We start from the raw sequence: 20,790 nt of genomic DNA, 5'->3' as shown, positions 1-20,790 counted from the left end.
CACCCATCCATCCACCCACCCACTCATCCATCCACCCACCCACTCATCCATCCACCCACTCATCCATCCATCCATCCATCCATCCATTCATCCATCATCCATCTATCCATCCATCCATCCATCCATCCATCCACCCATCCACCCACCCATCCATCTACCCACCCACTCATCCATCCACCCACTCATCCATCCATCCATCCATCCATCCACCCATCCATCCATCCATCCATCCATCCATCCATCCATCCATCATCCATCCATCCACCCATCCATCCATCCATCCATCCATCCATCATCCATCCATCCACCCACCCATCCACCCACCCATCCATCCACCCATCCGTCTATATTCATACATATACTCATTCATACATACATACATGTATCCTTCCATCCACCTACCCTCCCACCCATCCACCCATCCATCCATTCACTCATCTATATATTTGTTATGTTTCTTTCATATCTTTTTTCTTTGTCATAAATAGCAATATCAAGGAAGACTATGACAGACCTAACACAGCAGCATCAATGTGAAGTAACATTTCCTAGCATCTGTTTTGCGCCAGGCACTAGCTAAGTGGTCTGTGCTTGTTGGAGTGACTGCAGCTGCAGGGCAGAGGGTGGACCGAAGCCTCTGGAGCCATGTGTTACAGCTTCCAGTCCTGTTATGTCACCTAATAGCTATGCTGCTTTCAGTAGGTATTTTAATTTTCCTATGCCTCAGTTTCCTCACCTATTAAAAAAAGAGTTAATCACCTACTTTATAAGGTTGTTGTGAGGATTAGATGGGATGATGTTTGTAAAGCTACTGAAACAAAGCCTGTGCATAAGAGGCACTGCTATTAATCCTCGTAATGACCTTCATTTGGCACAATGATGATATTCTCATTAACCAGCCGGGACACTAGGCTGGGAGACATCAAGGCACACCCCGAATCACCCAGCTCTGAAGGGACGACACTGAGACTTAAAGCTGAGTTGCTGGAACTCCCAGGTTCATTGTGAGTTCAGACATAATGCGATGAGCAGTTTTGTGACAAGGTGGTTGGCGTGTGCCCGAAATGGAGTTGGGAGGAACATTCCGGAAAGATTTGAAGTGGGCACAGGAGCGCTCACTTCTTTTGGTCTGTTGTAGAGCCGACTGGTGTGTTGGGCTGTGGCCGGTGAATGGGGGGGAGGGGGGTGGACAAAGAGAGGCTGGGGGAGGGCGGGCCTGGCCCGACTTCTGAACAGAGAGATCTCCAAGAAGAAACAGTGTCACAAAGGAAGGATGCAGACCGCTGATTCCTGGTGTCCTACAATCTGAGTTTATACCAAACCACAAGTGTATGGTTTATCTTAACTTTTAACTGATGTCTCACTCACATATGATCACTACGTTTACGCTGACTTAGGCTCTATTTCAGTTTTGACAGTAAAGATACGGAGAAGGTATTTTCTCTGGCTCAGTGTACATTGTCTAGGCACTCAAAATCGACAGTACGCAGATAGGATTTACGGTCCTGGCAGGGGGTTCCCCTAGGAAATCAGCTGTCCGTGGAAATGGGCTCCAAGGAGGAAAATTTCAGTTTCCCTAGTGCCGCTTGCTTTTCGTGGGTCTGCTATGCTAACTTGAAGATCCCAGATTTATACTGAGAAACGGCCATGGCTATTTCTTTTTCCTTCTGGACTAATTATCCTCCAGCCCAGTGAGGTCTCTTGCATTCAAAAGAACATTTTCTGCCTTGTGTGTCAAATCCGATCCTAATTTTGCTCTGACACCTTACTTGCCATTGGGTGAGAACTTGATTAAATTGCACATGAAATAAATAGGGGAAAAGACACTAATGTTCTTCTCTTTTCTTTATCATCGGTAGCTAAGCATCAGAGTCCTAATCAGTGCTGGGATAATTTACACTGTGCATTTCCTTTGAGAAAGATGTTTTCATAAGCAAGCCTGTTAAGAAACTATAATGGCTTAGATTTATTAAGTGCCTTCTGTGTGCCGGACCGTCTGCACTCTGGTGTGAGTCCCTCATTTACAAGAGAGATGTCGTTGGTACAGTGTGTATGTGCCGCCGAAGCGGTCTGAGCCGATACCCTCACCTTACAGTGCCGTGTGACGTCGTTGTGACCTGAGAAGGATAAATATTCCCTGAGACAGCAGAATCCAAGTCCCACCAACTCCACCAACTTGTAGTAAGAGTCTCAGCCCAGCACGTGTGACTCACGTCACGTCTCTGTCCCACGGCACCATGAGAGACTTTGGGGGGGGCTGGAAAATTAGGTGCATTTTCTCATAAACAATTAAAATTTTTTTTTTTGTTTTTTTAATTTATTTTTGAGAGACAGAGAGAGACAGCATGAACAAGGGAATGTCAGAGAGAGAGGGAGACACAGAATCCGAAGCAGGCTCCAGGCTCTGAGCTGTCAGCACAGAGCCCGACGCGGGGCTCGAACCCACGAAACCTGAGATCATGACCTGAGCCGAAGCCGGAAGCCGGATGTTTCATCGACTGAGCCCCCATCATAAACAATTTTAAAGGGGATTGTGGGAATTGCGTCCACAGTAATGGATGCAGTCCCGTATGTAGACAATGAATTCTTAATTCTTATTTTCCTCTCCTGTGGCCATTTGGGGAATTCAACAGATGAGAGTTAGCCTCGTTAACTGCATGGCATTTAAATTGGTTTGAAGAGACATTTTTCTTTGTTTTGCGGCTTTGGGGACGCCCTGGCAGTTTTCATGGCTGCCTCTTCTGACAGTTTATCCGTGGTGATTAACGTTAAAACGGTTTGGACAGAACGTGCTCATGAGTGTCTTCCCAGGCAGCTGGGAAGGGCCAGCCCGTCTCCTGGGACAAGGTTAGCCACGAAACTAGGTTACTTAGAACCAACCAAAGTCGAGGCACCACACTGTGCGTTTTATATTTCTTGCCTCTTTTAGTGAACACCACGCTGTGAGGGAGGTCCCCCCTTTATGCTCTGGGGGAACTGGGTCCTTTTCCCGGGTGCCTCAGCTGGTAGGGGGGTGGACAGCAAAGACCTCCTCTGGAGACGTCCTCTTGTTCATTCCGGTCCCCACGGACCTGGTAGAACACTGGGAGTCACCACTCTCTTGTGCAAGTTAATCAATGGGCCAATTAACGACTGATGGATGGAGCGGTCAGGCAAGATGTGTGACTTCCGTGTGGAGCAGTAACAAAGTGTCACAAACTCGGTGGCTTAAAACAGCACAAATGCGTTGTCTTCTAGCTCATGGTCCGAAACAGGCCTCCCCAAGAAAACTCAGGGTGTCCGCTCTAGGGGAGAATTGTTTCCTTGCCTTTTCCAGCTCCTAGAGACCTACCCTCTCCCTGGCTCCTGGCCTGTCTTCCATCTTCAGAGATGATGACCCCATCTCTCTCACCCCTGCTTTCTCCCTTACCTCTCCCGAGGCCACTCATCTTCTGCCCCTCCGCCCACTTTTAAGACCCTCAGTATTCATCTCTCTTACCATTGAGGTCAGCTGATGAGCAACCTTAATTCCGTCCGCAGCCTTGTTTCTCCTTTGCAATGTAACCCGACGCATCTGGAGGTTTTGGGGACTAGGATGTGATGGCTTCAGGGGACCGTGGTTTTGCCTGCCACGAAACGCTTCATTAAAGACATGGAATCTAGCGTGTCTCTCTCAGCAGACAAGTAATTTTTTCTGAGCCTGCGGAACATGGCGTGGTCCTTCAGATGCTTAACCACACAGGCGCTCTTTCTTGCTTTGTGACCTGGGACCCTCCACACACGAACGTGCCCAGTGAGTAGCTGTGGAGAAAATGAAAGACGAAATGCATGAGCTATTGCTTAAAATCAGACCGCTCCCGGACGCCTGAGTGGCTCAGTCGGTTGAGTGTGTGACTCTTGATTTCAGCTCAGGGCATGATCTCACGGTTTGTGTGTTCGAGCCCCGCATCGGGCTCTGTGGTGACAGCAGAGAGCCTGCTTGGGATTCCCTGTCTCCCTGTCTCTCTGCCCTTCCCCTGCTCGTTCTCTCTCTCTCTCTCTCTCTCTCTAAATAAATAAATAAATAAATAAGCCTCAAAAAAAAAAAAAAAGGTAGGCCGATTAGGTTATGTCTAAAGGACGCAGGAGCTAGTCTGACCTGAGATGAAAGAATTTGAGCGGCCGAATGATCACTGCAGTGGATTGAAACCCAGCAAATTTGCACAAGTCTATAGTTTCACAGCAAGGCAGTACAGGAGGGGGGTGTTCCTGGTCCACCTAAACACTTGGACTCAAAAGACTCCTGTGTGCCACACTTGACCCCGGGTAAGCAGGTGGCCAGAGGGCAAGAAGGAGGCTTGCCATGAGGACATCAGGCGTTCTTCCGTGGGTGTCTTTGTCCCGGTCACACTGCAGACTGCGTCGGCGGCTGGGAGGTATTTTCTCCCCAGGTGTCACAGCTCAGTGCAAGGAGATGTAGTCCACATCAGGCATGGGGGGAGCCTTCCCGTCTTAAAAGCTTCAGCCCCCACAGGTGCCCGAATCTCCTGTAACCACTCACAAGCATAGCTAGCGTCCAGGGTCCTCCCACAAGGGACATGCCGAGCTCCCAGAGTCACCTCCCTCCAGGAAGTTCAGAGCATGGCTTCCCTGTTAGATATTCATGGTTCACGTACAGGTGCCCCCTCCCCTCATCCCGAAGTAATCAACCAATCGGGTGTCGTTTGCCCCAAAAGCCATGCTGCCTGGTAACATATTTGATGTTCTTCCTCTTGGGAGTTTTTCTGGTAGAAGTTATCCAAAGCTCAGACTCTCAGGGACTTGGCAAAAGTTTGATCAGCCTTCTGTTCTCAAACATTAAAACAAAATAGCAACAAAATAAGGACATAAACAACAACAACAAAACAGACCCAGACTCATTTTTCACCATTGGAAGTTGCTATGACATCAGCTGTAATTAGCAAGGAATCAGACATCCGTTCTATCCACAGACTTTCCATCAGAGTCACTGGATTGTTTGAAGAATCCCAACTTCAGGAATGTGGACGTGATAGAATCACAAGTGCGCACTTTCAACCCCTAATTAAATCATAACAATCGCACTTGGATGCTAAAACAACTGGCTGAAAGTTGATAGGTTTTATAATGCAGGGATCATGTTCACACCGCTTGAGCCTGCTGATCCCTCTTAGAAGTTACCCGTCCTTTGACCTTTTAGGAAGCACATGGTACCACTTGTAGGATATTTTGGAATGCGAATTAAGTCTGGTTCTAATCAAGATATAAGATATACCTAGTACTTGACAGGAAATACGGAGGATAGAGGAACGGTGACACCCCATGGAAAGAAAGTAGAGCCTTCGGCAGAATAAATAATTTAGCTTTCCCAACATACCACTGGCGTAAAAGAGAAAAGAGGAGGGCAGAGAAACGTAGATTTAACTGGCATTGTGGGATTTTGTTGTTTTTTTTTTTTAATTTATGTATGCATTTATTTTTGAGAGAGAGAGAGAGAGAGAGAGAGAATCCTAGGCAGACTCTGCACTGTCAGTGGAGAGCTTGACGTGGGGCTCGAACTTACAAACTGTTAAATCATGACCTGAGCTGAAGAATCAGTCGCTTAACTGACTGAGCCACCCAAAATCTGGTACCCCAGATTTTGTTTGGTTCTTAAATGAAACTTCCAACTGCAAAAGTCACTTAGACACACTTGAAGTACTTTGAATAATGACTGGTACTTATTATTGGGATTGCTGTTAACATTTTAAATATATATTTGATAATATATTTGATATAATAATGACATCAACGTTAGGTAAAATAGATATGCACATACATAGATACGCATATATAGGCATAGATCCTTGACAGTTAAAGATGCACACTGAGGAATTTAGAGGCAAAATGAAAAGCAGGGGATTTGCTTTAAAATGCTTAAACATTTGGGGCGCCTGGGTGGCTCAGTCGGTTACGCGCCAGACTTCAGCTCAGGGCATGATCTCCCGGTTCATGGGTTCAAGCCCCACATCGGGCTCTGTGCGGACAGCTCAGAGCCTGGAGCCTGCTTTGGATTTTGTGTCGCTCTCTCTGCCCCTCCCTCACTTGTGCTCTGTCTCTCTCAAAGATGGATAAATGTTAAAAAAATTTTTTTTATGCTCAAACATTAAGAGAGTAAGTAAAATGGGTGGTAAGTAGTGACGGTTGTTAAAGTTGGGTAACAGGTACACTGGAGTCATACTGTTTCTCTCTACTTTTAAATGGTTGAAAATCTCTCAGTTTGTTTTCTATTGTTAAGAAACTCTTATGGTTTTTTTCTCTTCTCTTTTTTTTCCTTCCCATAGGTTTATCTGTTTTGTTTCTTAAATTCCACATATGAGTGAAATCATATGATATATGTCTTTCTCTGATTAACTTATTTCGCTTAGCATAATACACTCCAGAACCATCCACGTTGTTGCAAATGGCAAGATTTGACTCTTTTTAGTGGCTGAGTACTATTTCAGTGTATACGCATACCACATCATCTTTATCCATTCATCAGGAAGTGGACATTTGGGCTCTCTCCATAGTTTGGCTATTGTTGATAGTGCTGCTATAAACATTGGGGTGAATTGCATCTGTATTTTTATGTCCTTTGGGTAAATACCTACTAGTGCAATTGCTGGGTCATAGGGTGATCTATTTTTAACTTTCTGAAGAACCTCCATACTGTCTTCCACAGTGGCTGCATCAGTTTGGGCTCCCACCAACAGTGCAAGAGGGCTCCCCTTCCTCTACCTCCTCCCTAACACCTGTTGTTTCTTGTGTTGTTAATTTTAGCCATTCTGACAGGTGTGAGGTGGTATCTCATTGTGGTTTTGATTTATATTTCCCTGACGATGAGTGATGTTGAGGATCTTTTCATGTGTCTGCTGGCCATCTGCATGTCTTCTTTGGAAAAATGTCTATTCATGTCTTCTGCCCATTTCTTCACTGGATTATTTGTTTTCTTGGGTGTTGAGTTTGATTAAGTTTTTTATAGATTTTGGAGGCCAACCCTTTGTCAGATATGTCATTTGCAAATATCTTCTCCCACTCCATGGGTTGCCTTTTTGTTGATTGTTTCCTTCCCTGTTCAAGAGCCTTTTATCTTGATGAGGTCCCAGTAGTTCATTTTTGTTTTTGTTTCCCTTGCCTCCGGAGACATGTTGAGTAAGAAGTTGCTGCGGCCAAGGTCAGAGGTTGTTGCCTGTGTTCTCCTCTAGGATTTTGATGGTTTTCTGTCTCACATGTAGGCCTTTCATCCATTTTGAATTTGTTTTTGTGTAAGTGGTCCAGGTTCATCCTTCTGCATGTTGCTGTCCAATTTTCCTAGCATTTGTTGAAAAACTGTCTTTTTTCCATTGGATATTCTTTCCTTCTCTGTCAAAGATTCATTGACCACATAGTTGTAGGTCCATTTCAGGTTTTCTATTCTGTCCCATAGATGTATGTGTTCGTTTTTATGCCAGTAACATACTGTCTTGATGATTACAGCTTTGCAATACAGCTTGAAGTTCGGAATTGTGACACCTCCAGCTTTGCTTTTCTTTTTCAGGATTGCTTTGACTATTCAGGGTCTTCTGTGGTTCCATACAAATTTTAGGATTATTTGTTAGCTCTGTGGAGAATGCTGGTATTATTTTGATGGGATGTCATTAAGTGCATGGATTCCTTTGGGTAGTGTAGACATTTTAACAATGTTTGTTCTTCCAGTCCATGAACATGGAATGTTTTTCGATTTCGTTGTGTCCTCTTCAGTTGCTTTCCTACGTGTTCTATAGTTTTCAGAGTATAGACCTCTTACGTCTTTAGTTAGGTTTATGCCTAGGTATCTTATTGTTTTTGGTGCCATTGCAAATGGGATCGATTCCTTGATTTTTTTTTTCTCCTGCTTCGTTATTGGTGTATAGAAATGCAACAGATTTCTGTATGTTGATTTTATATCCTGTGACTTTGCTGAATTCATGTATTAATTCTGGCAGTTGTTTTGGTGAAGTCTTTTGGATTTCCTACATCTAGAGTATCATGTCATCTGCAAATAGTGGAATTTGACTTCTTTCTTGTTAATTTCTTTTGGTTGTCTGATTGCTGAGGCTAAGACGTCCTGTACTGTGTTAAATAATAACAGTGAGGGTGGACATCCTTGTCTTGTTCCTGACTGTAGAGGATAGCCTTTCTATTTTTCTTCCATTGAGGATGATATTAGCTGTGGGTCTTTTGCATATGGCTTTTAAGATGTTGAGTTCTGTTGCATCTATACCTATTTTGTTGAGGGCTTCCTTTTATCAACAATGGATGCTGTATCTTGTCAAATCCTTTTTCTACATCTGTTGAGAGGATCATATGGTTCTTATCCTTTCTTTTATTCATGTGGTATATCGTGTTGATTGATTTGCAAATATTGATTTACTCTTGCAGCCAGGAATAAATCCCACTTGATTGTAGTGAATAATTCTTTTAATGTACTGTTGGATTCGATTTGCTAGTATCTTGTTGAGACTTTCTGCATACGTATTCATCAGGGATATTGGACTAGGACTTCTCCTTCCTAGTGGGGTCTTTATCTGGGTTTGGAATCAAGGTAATGCTGGCTTCTTAGAATGAGTTTATAAGTTTTCCACCCATTTCTTTTTGGAACAATTTGAGGTAAGTAGGTATGAACTCTTCTTCTTTAATTGTCTGATAGAATTCTCCCAGGGAGGCCATCTGACCCAGTACTCTTGTTTGTTGGGAGATTTTTGATGATGGATTCAATTTCTTTGCTGGTTTTGGTTCTGTTCAGATTTTCTATTTCTTCTTGTTTCCATTTTGATAGTTTGTAAGTCTAGGAAGTTATTAGCCATTTCTTCCAAATTGTCCAGTTTGATGGCAGGAGCACCACCAAGCCAGGCACAACCCTCCCGGTGGCGGACTTCTGAAGCTTCAGATTTTGTGCTCCGCTTCTTATAATACTCAACACTCGTCTCCCTAAGCAGGGTTCCCTCTCCACTGCCCCCAAACCGACAGTTCCTATCTCCCCCAGATCAACCCTCTGCAGCTCCTACCTTCCACAATTCTACTTGTAGACTTGCAGAGTTTTTCTCTTAGTCCTCAGACTGGTTTCTTGCATGTTCAGAGTGATTTGATACTTCTCTACCTGTGTTCAGTCGACGAGGCAAGCATAGGGTCTTCCGCTCCTCCTCCATCTTAACTCCTCCCTTGTTTTTTAAAATTTTTTAAATGTTTATTTATTTTTGAGAGAGAGAGAGACAGAGTACGAATGAGGGAGGAGCAGAGAGAGAGAGAGGGAGACACAGAATCTGAAACAGGCTCCAGGCTCTGAGCTGTCAGCACAGAGTCCAACACGGGGCTCGAACTCAGGAATGGCGAGATCATGGCCTGAGCTGAAGTCGGACACTTAACTGACTGAGCCACCCAGGCGCCCCTCCGCCCTCATTTTTCTAATGCCCATTCCATCCCAAGAGCTCATCCAGGGCACCATATTGCATTTAGTTGTTATTTCTACAAGATGACTTTTAATCAGAACAAAGTAAAATCAGCTTTATTTTAAAATCCTCCAACTATATTCACTGTCCATTTTTCCCTTGGCCTCCTCGTTGTTGATGTGTGACTTGTTGACAAAGACCATGTCTTATATTAGTTATATTTCTGTAGTCTCCAGCCGGGCCCCTGAAAATTGACTACATAAATATCTGCAGATTTGGTTGCTGGCTGATAGTAATAGGCTAGGGTAGGAGGGAGGGAGAAGGAGCAGAAAGGGGCAAAGAAAGGCCTTTCCTAAGCATCACTGAGAACCTCAGAGCTCTGAGGGACCTTCGGCATCTGCTGTGACTTCGTGGGGTTCACTGCTCTTGGGTTTTGTGTCCCCAGGTTGGAGATTGCAACCCTGATTCGGGCCGACTCAGACCTGGAGACATGTCGAACACAAATCAGCAGAGATGTCATTGCCCTTCTGCTGAGGAATCTGGCCAGCTCTGGCCACCTGTCCCCGCAGGTAGAGAGGAGGATGGGGGCTGTTTTCAAAAAGCAGTTTCTGTTGCTGGAGAAAGAAATACAAGAGGAGTATGATCGGAAGATGGTGGCATTGACGGCCGAATGTGACCTGGAAATGAGAAAGAAGACAGAGAACCAGTACCAGAGGGAGATGGCGGCAATGGAAGAAGCAGAGGAGTTGCTGAAACGTGTCAGTGAGAGGGTAAGGCAGCTTCGAAGGGAAGGCTTCACTCTTCCTCTCTGCGTTCTCTCAGGGATTCGTCATTGATCCATCCATCTGCCCATCCATCCACCTGTTCATTCATCACCCAGCCATCCATCCATCATCCATTCACCCCCCTCCATCTACCTGTCCACCTACTCAGCCAGCCAGCCAGCCATACATCCACACCCTTCCGTCCACCTGTCCATCTCTATATCCCTTCATCCACCTACCACTCTTCCATCCATCCACTCATTCACCCATCCACCTATCCACCCACCCACTCACCCCCCTCCATCCACCTGTCCATCCACCCGTCCATCTATACATCCACCACCCATCCATCCATCCTAACCCTAACCCACCACCCTTCTATCCCCCTGTCCTTCTATCCACCCATCCATCCATCCATCCATCCCACTACCTACAATCCTTCTGTTCACATGTCTGTCCACCCACCCACCACCCTTTCATCCACTTGTACATCCATCCATCCATCCAGAATTTATTTAGAAAGCATTTCTTGATCACTTACTGTCTCCATGCACTGGGCTAGGCAGTAAAGTACAGAGGAAAACAAGACGTGGTTCTTGAGTTCAAGAAGTTCACAGTTCAGTGAAGGCTCTTCACATTTAGAAGATGCAAGCTCATTCAATTCTTTTAGAATAGAGATGTGTTCACAGTGCTGGGAGGGGGGTGGTCGTGGGGAGAGTAGAAAGCGTGCGTCTGCAGAGAGCGTGGCTCAGGGAGGTTGTGACAGTGTGTGTGGGGTCCGACTGGGCTGCGTGGTCCTAGATGCCGGAACCTTCCAGCACCCACTCTGCTGTCAACAAACCTGGACTGCCCTTTCTAGGATGTTGCCGTTTGGCTCCTGGAGGCCTGGCTGTGAAACAGGGCTGAGGGCGCCCCCTCTCTGGGTGGCTGGGAGAGGGAATGCAGGAAAAGTAGCCATGGGGCATTGGCTGACCCCGGCTCAGTGCACAGTGCTCATCTCTGAGACTTCTGACCCGTAGCCTTCCCAGGGCTGGCTTCTGTTGACCAGAGATCAGTTCTCACGTCTCTAAGAAACCTGTCAGTTTCCGTTTTGAGAGGAATCATGCCAGAGTTCTTCACTGACTGCATCCGGTCAAGCCTGATTTCTGCCTTCCTCTGTGAAAGAGATGGCTTGTTCCGTCCCTGGGACTCGAGCCCACATTTCCTGGGCTGGAAATCAGTCATTCCGGGAGGTCTAACACCTACTTAAGAAGGAACAGCCATCTGAACTGCTAACTCCTGCTCCCCAGCCCGCCGGCCATGCCCGGATCCCCTGGACGTGGACAAAGAGGACCCACAGCCCGTGGCTTTCCGGTGGTCATCTGCCGTCAGCCCGCATGCTGAGTGGTGATGACAAGAGGCGAGATGCGTCCTGTCTCGCCCCCTCCTGGTCCCTTGCACCCGGGACTCCCCCACCTTAACACACGTCTCATTTTAGGGTGACGCTTATAATCTGCTCAGCTCCTGTGTGAGCTTGTGGCTGCTGTCACAAATTACCCCAGATTTAGTAACTTAAAGCAACAATTTTTATTCTTTGACAATTCTGGGGGCCTCAAGTCCTAACTCAGGGTGTCCGCCATGCACACCCCCTCTGAAGTCTCTAGGCGAAGGTCCCCTCTTGTCTCTCCCGGCTTCCGGCGGCTGCCGGCACTTCCTGGCTGTGGCCACATCCCTCCAGTCTTGATCTGTCTTCACATGCAGTCTTCCATCCTGGGACCGTCCCCTCTTCTGCCTCTCGTAAGGACACTTGTCTCTGGAGTTAGGGCTCACCCGGATAGACCCGGATGGTCTCATAAGATCCTTGACTTAATTAGATCTGCAGAGATCCTCGTTCTAAATAGGGTCACATCCACAGGTTCTGGGCTAGGATGTGGTTTTGTGGCTGGGGGTGGGGGGACCCTCCTCGGCCACCAGCGTCCTGCCGGCTGACCCCGCTCTCTGGCCTCCCTCCATGGCCCTCCAGGTCAACGCCCAGTTTCCCTGAGCCAGACGCTTACGAAGACTGTGCTGAGCTCAGAGTGCAGTGACTCAACCCCCAAACCCTCACACGATTCCTCTTTCTCTTCTCTCCTAAATTTGTTATAATTTTTGCTCCTATGACAGTAATACATGTTCCAGAAGGGAGGCTTAGAAAATACTAGAAAACAGGAGTCCGCAAACCAGACCCATGAGCCCAGCCCGTTGTGGTCTGGCTTGTGGGCTGAAAATGTGTTTTTTACATTTTCAAAGGATTGTGAAAAATAAAAGCAAAGTAAAAAAAAAAGTAGAAGAAAGTGTGACAGCAAACCTTATGTGGCCTGCAAACCTTAAAATATTTATCTGGCCCTTTACACAAAAGTTTGCCAGCTCCAGCCTCAAAGCATAAAAAGAAAAACCTTGAAAAAAAATAAGTGGAACCCATCCACCGTCCAGTCTGTCTTGGAGTTCCTATTCTTGCCCGACCCCAGAGATTTCAGCACACGTTTTGGCCTTTTGCTTTCTAGATTTATATTTATTTATTTTGAGAGAGAGAGAGCGAGTGCATTAGCAGGGAAGGGACCGAGAGACCGGGAGAGACAGAATCCCAAGCAGGCTCTGAGCTGTCAGCGCAGAGCCCGACGTGAGGCTCAAACTCACGAACTGTGAGATCATGACCTGAGGCAAAACCAAGAGTCAGACACTTAACCGACTAAGCCACCCAGGCGCCCCTCTCTATTTTTTTTAATTTTCATTTATCATTTTTTATTTATTTTTGAGAGACAGAGGGAGACAGCATGAGTTGGGGAGGAGCAGAGAGAGAGGGAGACACAGAATCCGAAGCAGGTTCCAGGCTCTGAGCTGTCAGCACAGAGTCCAACAGGGGCTCAAACCTATGAACCATGAGACATCATGACCTGAGCCAAAGCTGGACGCTCAATGGATGGAGCCACCCAGGCGCCCCTCTTTTTTTTTTTAACAAAGTAAAGTTTATGCAGGTCATAAAATTGTGTCTTGCTTGTTCCCACTCGATGTCACGGTGTCAGTATTTTCTGATCTTGTTAAGCGCTTGCTGCAGGCAGGGTTGTAAGCTCATCACGCAGACCTCATCGAATCTTCACACTCCCTCAGTGAGGTGGGAATTGATAGGGTCCCACTTTTATAGCTGAGGAAACAGATTTGGAGGAGGCCGCCAGCCCGAGGACACGTGGGCGGGGCAAGACCCAGAGCCAGGCAGCCCGTGCCAACCCCACAGGCCCGCCCCCCATGGCCACGGTGCATTGGGACGTCATGCCCCTGCTGCCTGTGCCAGGCCAACCCGTCCTGCTGGGCTCCTATCTCTAGCTCCCAGAAGGCTGCCTGGAACAGTGTCATTGTGTTTCCTCATTATTGACACAGGTGGTTGGGGTCCTAAGAAGGATGGCGAGACAGCGCCTCACTCCCCAGTCTCCTGGCTCGCAGCAGGAGGCTGCCATCGCGCCGGGTCCTTTGGGTCACTCTCTTCAGAAACGAGTTGCCTTGTTTGAGCCACTTCGCTTCCAAAAATAGCATCTGAACAGCTAAAGCCAATAGAGCTGTTTTCTTCCCGGTCTGTGCAAAACACTCCGTCTTATCAGAAACTCCCAATGACCTCGTAACTTACCTGTATGTCCATCACAGTCCTCTTTAAAGAAAATGCATGAAAAAATTTGGGGCATATTCTTAGAATTAGTTTTTTTAAAAAAGAAAACTGGGCAGAATCAGTTTTTTGAGTAGAGCTCAGGAATTCCGGTAATTAAAATTTTTTTGACATTTTTATTTATTTTTGAGAGATGGAGAGAGAGCACAAGTGGGCGAGGGGCAGAGGGAGAGGAAGACACAGAATTGGAAACAGGGTCCAGTCTCTGAGCTGCCAGCACAGAGCCTGATGCAGACCTCGAACCCAAAAACCATGAGAGCATGACCTGAGCTCAAGTTGGACTCTTAACTGACTGAGCCACCCAGGCACGCCATAAACCCAGATTTCCAACTTCTTTAAACAAACAGGAAGACGTGCTGCGCTGTGTCCGTGCGCCCGCAGAGCCCCCTTTGGTGGGCTGAGCAGTGGCTGGCCCATACGTAAGGCTTCTCTCCTTTGGGCCCCACTCCCCACCACCCCCGAGCACCTCTCAAAGCAGGACACCTCACACATGGCTCAGCAGGCCTTTGGTGGGGGGCCTCCCCTGCTTTACGGCATAGCCTTCTTATCTGCGCCCCAGGAGGACTGAACTCCGCCGAGGGGTGAACACATTTCCTCAGTTCTCTGGACCCCAAACCCAGGAGGGCAGTGTAGATGGAAGTGAGGGGGGCTCCCATCAACATTGATTTTAAGGGCACCTGGTGGCACATTCGGGTAAGTGTCCAACTTCGGCTCAGGTCATGATCTCACAGCTGGTGAGTTCAAGTCCCGCATTGGGCTCTGTGCTGACAGCTCGGGGCCTGCTTCAGGTTCTGTGTCTCCCTCTTTCTCTGCCCTTCCTCTGCTCACGCGCTCTCCCTCTGTCTCTCAAAAATAAACATTAAAAAATTTTTTTAATTGATTTTAGGTGGTGTTTCATTCGGACAAGAGCGTATCGTGGCTTCTTGCCTTATTCTTCAGAAATATAACTCTGAACAAGGGCAGAAAACTTTATTTTAGGATTTCTGTGCATGTGCCTGTGTTTTTCGTCCTGGCTGTAGGAAGCTATGTGGATTTCACCCCATGTCTCACTCCTGTTAATTAAAATAAATTGGGGTCTGCGGCTTGTCGACTTTCACGCTGTCAGGGAAAGAAGGTCGCTCTGATGAATGAATCAGCCCAACTGGGCACCAGCCCCCGTCTCACCGCAGCAGAACGTCCCTGCGGCGCCCCGAGTCGGGGAGGGCCCCACACCCTCCTGGCTGTGGGTGAACTGTTCTCTAATTCAGATAAAAGCTGTGAATAATGGCTTCTCTCCAGAAGAGTGGCTCACAGAAGTCTGATCCGATCCTTTTTATACAACCAGCTTTTAACAAAAAGACCACGTGTCTTCTGGTGGCTGAGGCAAACCGTTGATACCGGCGCGGTCCCTGGAGATGCGGCCGGGCAGGAGGACGCGAGTGGAGGCCGAGCCTCTGCCCTTCGCGGCCGTGGGGCGTCACTGCACCCTGAGTGCAGGGATTGTGCGGGGTGGGCTGCTGGGCTTTTGAGGTGGGCGCTGTGTAAATAACACTCTGCTCTCTGGGCCAGATCCTGAGCAAATTGAAACATAAGGGAGAGGAACTAGAAAGGCAGAAGCGCACCCGTATCGCTTTTTGTAGGCTTTTGAGAGCGATCGGAAGTACAGGCGGTAGGTCTGGCACCTGGCGACGCGGGTCACCGAGAACACAGAGCGTTGGCAGGTGCACGGTGCCCTGTTTAGTGGGAGGAACTACATACAACCCTCCCCCTCTGCCCTCCTCACCCTGCTGCCTCCCCAGGGTTTCCACAATGCCTACACAGCCACCATCCCATGCCCCTGCCACCTGAGACCACGGTCTCTTGACCGTGACCCCTGGGAATGCTGTGCCCTCTGCCCACGGACACAGGCACCTTCCCTGCTTTGCTCCACTGACATGTCCGACGTCTCCAGTTCCAGAACACAGAGCCTGAGGGTTCCGGTTTCCCCTCCTCTCCTCTCTGGGCATGGGTGGGAGCCGGGGAGAGACCCTCAGCTTCCCGGAGCTTGTGGGACTTCACCCATGACGTGGACTGTGTTCGTTTTCTGTGCCTGGGTCCCTAACCACCACCCGTCTAGCGACTTCACATCACACCCACCGATCATTGTTTCTGTGGCCGGGAGTCTGGGCACAGGGTAGCTGGGTTCTCTGCAGGGTCTCAGCGGCCAGCGAGCTGGGCCTCGCTCTGGAGCTCGGGGCCGGATCCCAGCTCATTCGGTCGCATGCAGAATTCACCTCCCTGCACTGTGAACTCGGGCCCTCGGCTCCTGTAGGTTTCCCTCCTCCTCTCCCTGTCCCCAAGGGGCCGCCCACCAAGGCCAGCAGGAGAGCACCTCTCTGTTCAGGAAGGCCCAGCACATCTTTCCAGAACGCTCACGTCCTGGAGTCCGGCTGCCCAGGATCATTTTCCCCCTGATTAACTTCACGTCAACTGATCAGGGACCTCAATTACGTCATCAAGACCCGTTCAGTTTTGCCCTGTAATCACCAGACCATGAGGCAACAGTCCTGTCACATTCAGAGTCCGTGTCCACGCTCCAGGGGGAAGGACCTGGATGGTGTGTACGCCACGGGCCAAGGATCTGGGGGCAGTCCCAGAAGTCTGTCTCCCCAGGTGGGATTCATTACACTCCCCTCCCCGGACGCGGGCTGTTCTGCTGGCGGATGTGAAGGCGCCAGAAACTCAGAATGGGCGTGTCTTTTCCCTTCTTTCACAGTGACCACAAAGAGTGCAGGCATCCAGTGGCTGTTTCTGAAACGACTCTGCCTCCTTTTTTACCCAAATCGCTCAACTTGGCCTGGTTGCTGGTATTTTTCTCTTCAATCGAGTCAAGAATGAAAGATGATGGAAATAAGCCCGAGAGTCTAACAGCACAACCCATTAATGTTTCCATTTTGCAAGCTATTTGCAGGCAGTTTGATTTGCAGATTTCCATCCCTTTGAATTTTCTGCTTTGAGCTTGTTCTGAAAAAAAGTGAAGGTTACGGGGAAGGACAGGTTGCAACAGTATTTCCCAAAGTTTAGCAGCCTAATCATTGCCAACTTAGGACGTGTATGTGCGTGTGTGCACACCTGTGCATTCCATGTGAGCGCCTGTGCTTGTGTAGTCCCTGCGTGTTGTGCATCTACGTGCGCACTGTGTACTTGTGTGTCTGTGTTGCTCTGTGCATGTATGGTGCACCAGTGTGTGCGTGTGCACATGTGTGCACTGTGTTGCTGTGTGCGTGTGCATGCATGTGTACACTGTTGTGTGTGTGCACACATGTGCACACCGTGTCCTGTGTGCATCTGCACATGTATGGGTACCATGTCCCTGTGTGCGTGTGCCCATGAGCACTGTGTAACTGTATGCGTGTGCGCACCATGTCACTGTGTTGTGTGTACACGTCTGTGCACACCGTGTTGCTGTGTGCGTGTGCCCGTGTGCACGCGCGTGTGTGCACTTGCGGCCCGGGGGCGCGCCCCTGTGCTGTGCGGCCTCTCACACCCCCTCCCCCGCAGTGGGCCATGGACTGCACCGGCCTCCTGCGGAGCCTGCACGGCCTGGAGCAGGAGCAGCTGCGGAGATCCCTGGCGCTGCAGCGGGAGGAGGACTTCGCCCAGGCCCGCAGGCAGCTGGCCGTTTTCCAGCGCAGCGAGCTGCACCGGATCTTCTTCACGCAGATAGGAAGCGCCACGGTCCAGGGGGAGCTGCAGCCCGAGGCGGCCCGGAGGCTGCTGCAGGATTACTCCGACATCCAGGTGAGGCCTCAGCCCGCCGGCCGCGTCGGAAGAGGGGCTTCCTGGCTCCGTCTCAGGGGCTCCTCCTCTCCTGGAGTCCTGGCCCCTCCTTTCCGTTGTGTGCAGTGAACTCACCACCTTTTCCTGCTGCCTCTGGCTGTGTGCGTGAGTTTCCAGCAAACGGGGCAGTCGGTGGCTTGAAGTGCAGGCCCGGGACTCCAGCCGACTCGGATTCGAACTCCTGTCCCATCACCCATCAGCTCTGGGAATTTGGGCAAATTGCCTGACTTCCCTGAGCCCATTTCCTCAACCTGTGAAATGGGGGTAATAGAGCAGATTCACGGAAAGCCTGTGCCTGGCACTATATACATTTCATATCTACGCAGCAGTTAAAAATACATAAACACCTGTGCATATATGTGCGGGTGCATCTGTGTGTACCCGAGGTTTACGATCTGTGTCTGGATACTCTTGGGTCAATCTGTGTGTTTGCCTGAAACTTCAGGGTGAATGTTAGGGAAGCGACAGTGGGAATAGCTGATCTGAGACCGTCCTTACACCGTGGAATTTCTCCAGCCCGCCCGGGATGGTTTGCACACACATTTACACCCCCAGAGTGCAGCCACCAGTGTGCAGCCCTGCGAGCAGATTTCTGGTCCCGGCACAGGCCTGGCGAGGGAGGGCAGTGAAGAGCAGGGCCGTGCCAGAGGGGACCAAGTGACCATCCCTGAAAGGCGCCCGAAAGTGGGTCTTCCAGGATGAGAGGGTCCCTGCCAGGAGGCACCGAGTGTGAGGAGAACGAGCCACTGTCTCCAGATTCTTCCCACTCAAACCTCAGCTAGCGTAGGTACCGTGAGGATTCCGCTGCCTTCCTGGCGAGGCCTTCCGAGGCATCGCTTAGGTGCTGACCAACGGCCCAGTCATGTTTCTCCTCCCTGCGGGCAGTGGCTGAGGGGGAGGGGTGACTTCCGTGGGCGATCATTGTCCCATTGAGCCCCGGGAGGTGCCAGCTGCGCTTTTCCGTATGTAAGTGGCTCTAGTCTGTGGTTCGCAGGGACCAGTGTCGTGGAGGGTAGGAATATTGCCTCAGCGTTCCTGGTATATCGATTCTGCTGCTGGGAAGTCAGGAAGATGCTGGCATTCGGCCACGTCTGACCGGCCATCCTGTGCACCGTTCCGTGCACATTCCCAGGTGTAGAGAACGGGAGACATCACAACCTTAGTTGGACAGGAAACGGCCCGTGGTGTCGTGTGTATCTTGTTTAACAAAGCGTTGATCTTTCTGGCAACGCATTGCAGGGACAGTATTTTGATGGATGGGGAAAGACAGCAGAGCTGATCAGTGGGATAGTACAGCCTAGGCTAGTGTTTGAATTACCCCCGGTCTAATTACTGCTGATCTGATCACTGTGCATTTGAGCGCAGCCTAAAGTTAGAGCAGGTCCTGGAATGAGATCGCTGAGTTCAAATCCCTGCCCGGCTGTTTACCAGCAGTCCGATGCGAACTCCACATCCTCATCTGGGAAATGGGAATAAGTGCTGTCTCTCTCTAGATACAGTTATATACGGCGCGGAACACTCCGGGCCCGGCCCTGGACCCGGAGAAGACACCCAGTGTGAGCTAGGGTATTATCAGTGCCGTGTGTTTGGTTGGCTTCGTCATCTTGTCTCCTGTGTCCTGCCAGAGTACGGCGGTTCTGAGGGTCAAGTCAGGTGTCTGACTTACCCCCAGAATGTTCGCACCTGCGCTGGGGCTGTGTTTCGAGAACTGCGTGGGTGAAGGCTGAGTGACTGAGCGAGGTCCGCATCCCCTTTCCGACGGCAGTAGAGATGTTCTGCCAGCCCCCAACCATCTGGGTCTGGGATGCGCTCGTTTCTTATTAGCATGTCCTTGTCCTCTAAGCCCCTGTCAACAGCAGGAAGGCGATCACCCCCCTTCCTCTCCCCTGTGCGTTCTCTTCAGAGAGGAAGTATAATGCTTTCTATGTCTAGAATTTTCTCTAAGTTTTAATCAGGCATGTTTTCTTGATTTTTTTTTCCTAAACAGGAGAAATTAGAAGAGTTAATGGACTTTTTCCAGGCCAGTAAGAGATACCATCTAAGTAAAAGGTTTGGCCACAGGGAGTACCTGGTGCAGAACATGCAGTCGTCAGAGACCCGCATGCAAGGCCTTCTGAGCGCCGCGGACGCTCTGCTGACCCTGTTCATCCAGAAGCACGAGAGGTGAGGCCTGAGCCACCACGGGGGACGCACACGACCCCCTTACCCCACCGCTCCTCGTCAGGGACCGTCTGCGCTGCTCCGTCAGCGAACGCACTCGCTACTCCGTACTTCCTCCCATCCCAGGACGAACCAGGGCGGACCCTGCTTAGTTTCTGAGATCAGACAAGATCGTACACATTCAGGACGGTATGGCCGTAGATGCTCCTTGCTTCCTAAGAAGGATCCTCTAATGGGAAGAATCCTCTGCATTGTAGAATTTCAAGAACGTACGTGATAGTTGAGAAGGTGAACCTTCTGTGTGCCCGTCGTCATACACACTCAGTGACCAATCTTGGTGTCGCCCTACATCCCCCTCCCAGAGTTATTAAAAAAATATTTTTAATGTTTGTTTATTTTTGAGAGAAACAGAGAGACAGAGCATGAGTGGGGGAGGGGCAGAGAGAGGGAGACAGAATCGGAAGCAGGCTCCAGGCTCTGAGCTGTCAGCACAGACTCACGAACCGTGAGATCATGACCTGAGCTACAGTTGGACACTCAATCAACTGAGCCACCGGGTGCCCCCAGAGTTATTTTTTTAGTGTTTATTTATTATTATTTTGAGAGACAGAGCATAAGTAGGGAAGGGGCAGAGAGAGCGAGACACAGAATCTGAAGACAGGCTCCAGGCTCTGAGCTGTCAATACAGAGCCCGATACAGGGCTTGAACCCACGAACCAAGAGATCATGACCTGAGGCAAAGTCAGACGCTTAACCGACGGAGCCACCCGGGTGCCCTTCCCCGGAGTTATTTTCAAGCCAACCCCCTCCATCTCACTGCGAGGTCAGTGGTGGAGGCTTACGTGAGCTGTGTGGTGAGCTTGGGCCCTCTGCCAGCTCTTGCCTTCAGTGAGGTCTGAATACACTGACGCTTGGGGCGCCTGGGTGGCTCAGTCGGTTGAGCATCTGACTCTTGATTTCAGCTCAGGTCATGATCGTAGGGTTGTAGGAT

General features: G+C 49.3%; 1 protein-coding gene across 1 annotated transcript in view; it reads left to right on the top strand.

The window, feature by feature from the left end:
* Positions 1-20,790, top strand: part of EVC2 (EvC ciliary complex subunit 2) — a 122,721-nt gene that overhangs the window by 59,658 nt on the left and 42,273 nt on the right. Inside the window, exons 14-16 of the mRNA XM_029952439.1 lie at positions 9,850-10,174; positions 17,361-17,600; positions 19,627-19,802. Of these exons, the coding sequence (XP_029808299.1) occupies positions 9,850-10,174; positions 17,361-17,600; positions 19,627-19,802 (741 nt within the window). The remainder of the gene's footprint in view (positions 1-9,849; positions 10,175-17,360; positions 17,601-19,626; positions 19,803-20,790) is intronic.

Source organism: Suricata suricatta, chromosome 1 (genome assembly GCF_006229205.1).
Source record: "Suricata suricatta isolate VVHF042 chromosome 1, meerkat_22Aug2017_6uvM2_HiC, whole genome shotgun sequence".
In the NCBI taxonomy this organism is placed as follows: domain Eukaryota; kingdom Metazoa; phylum Chordata; class Mammalia; order Carnivora; family Herpestidae; genus Suricata; species Suricata suricatta.
This window is presented reverse-complemented; position numbering and strand designations above follow the sequence as displayed.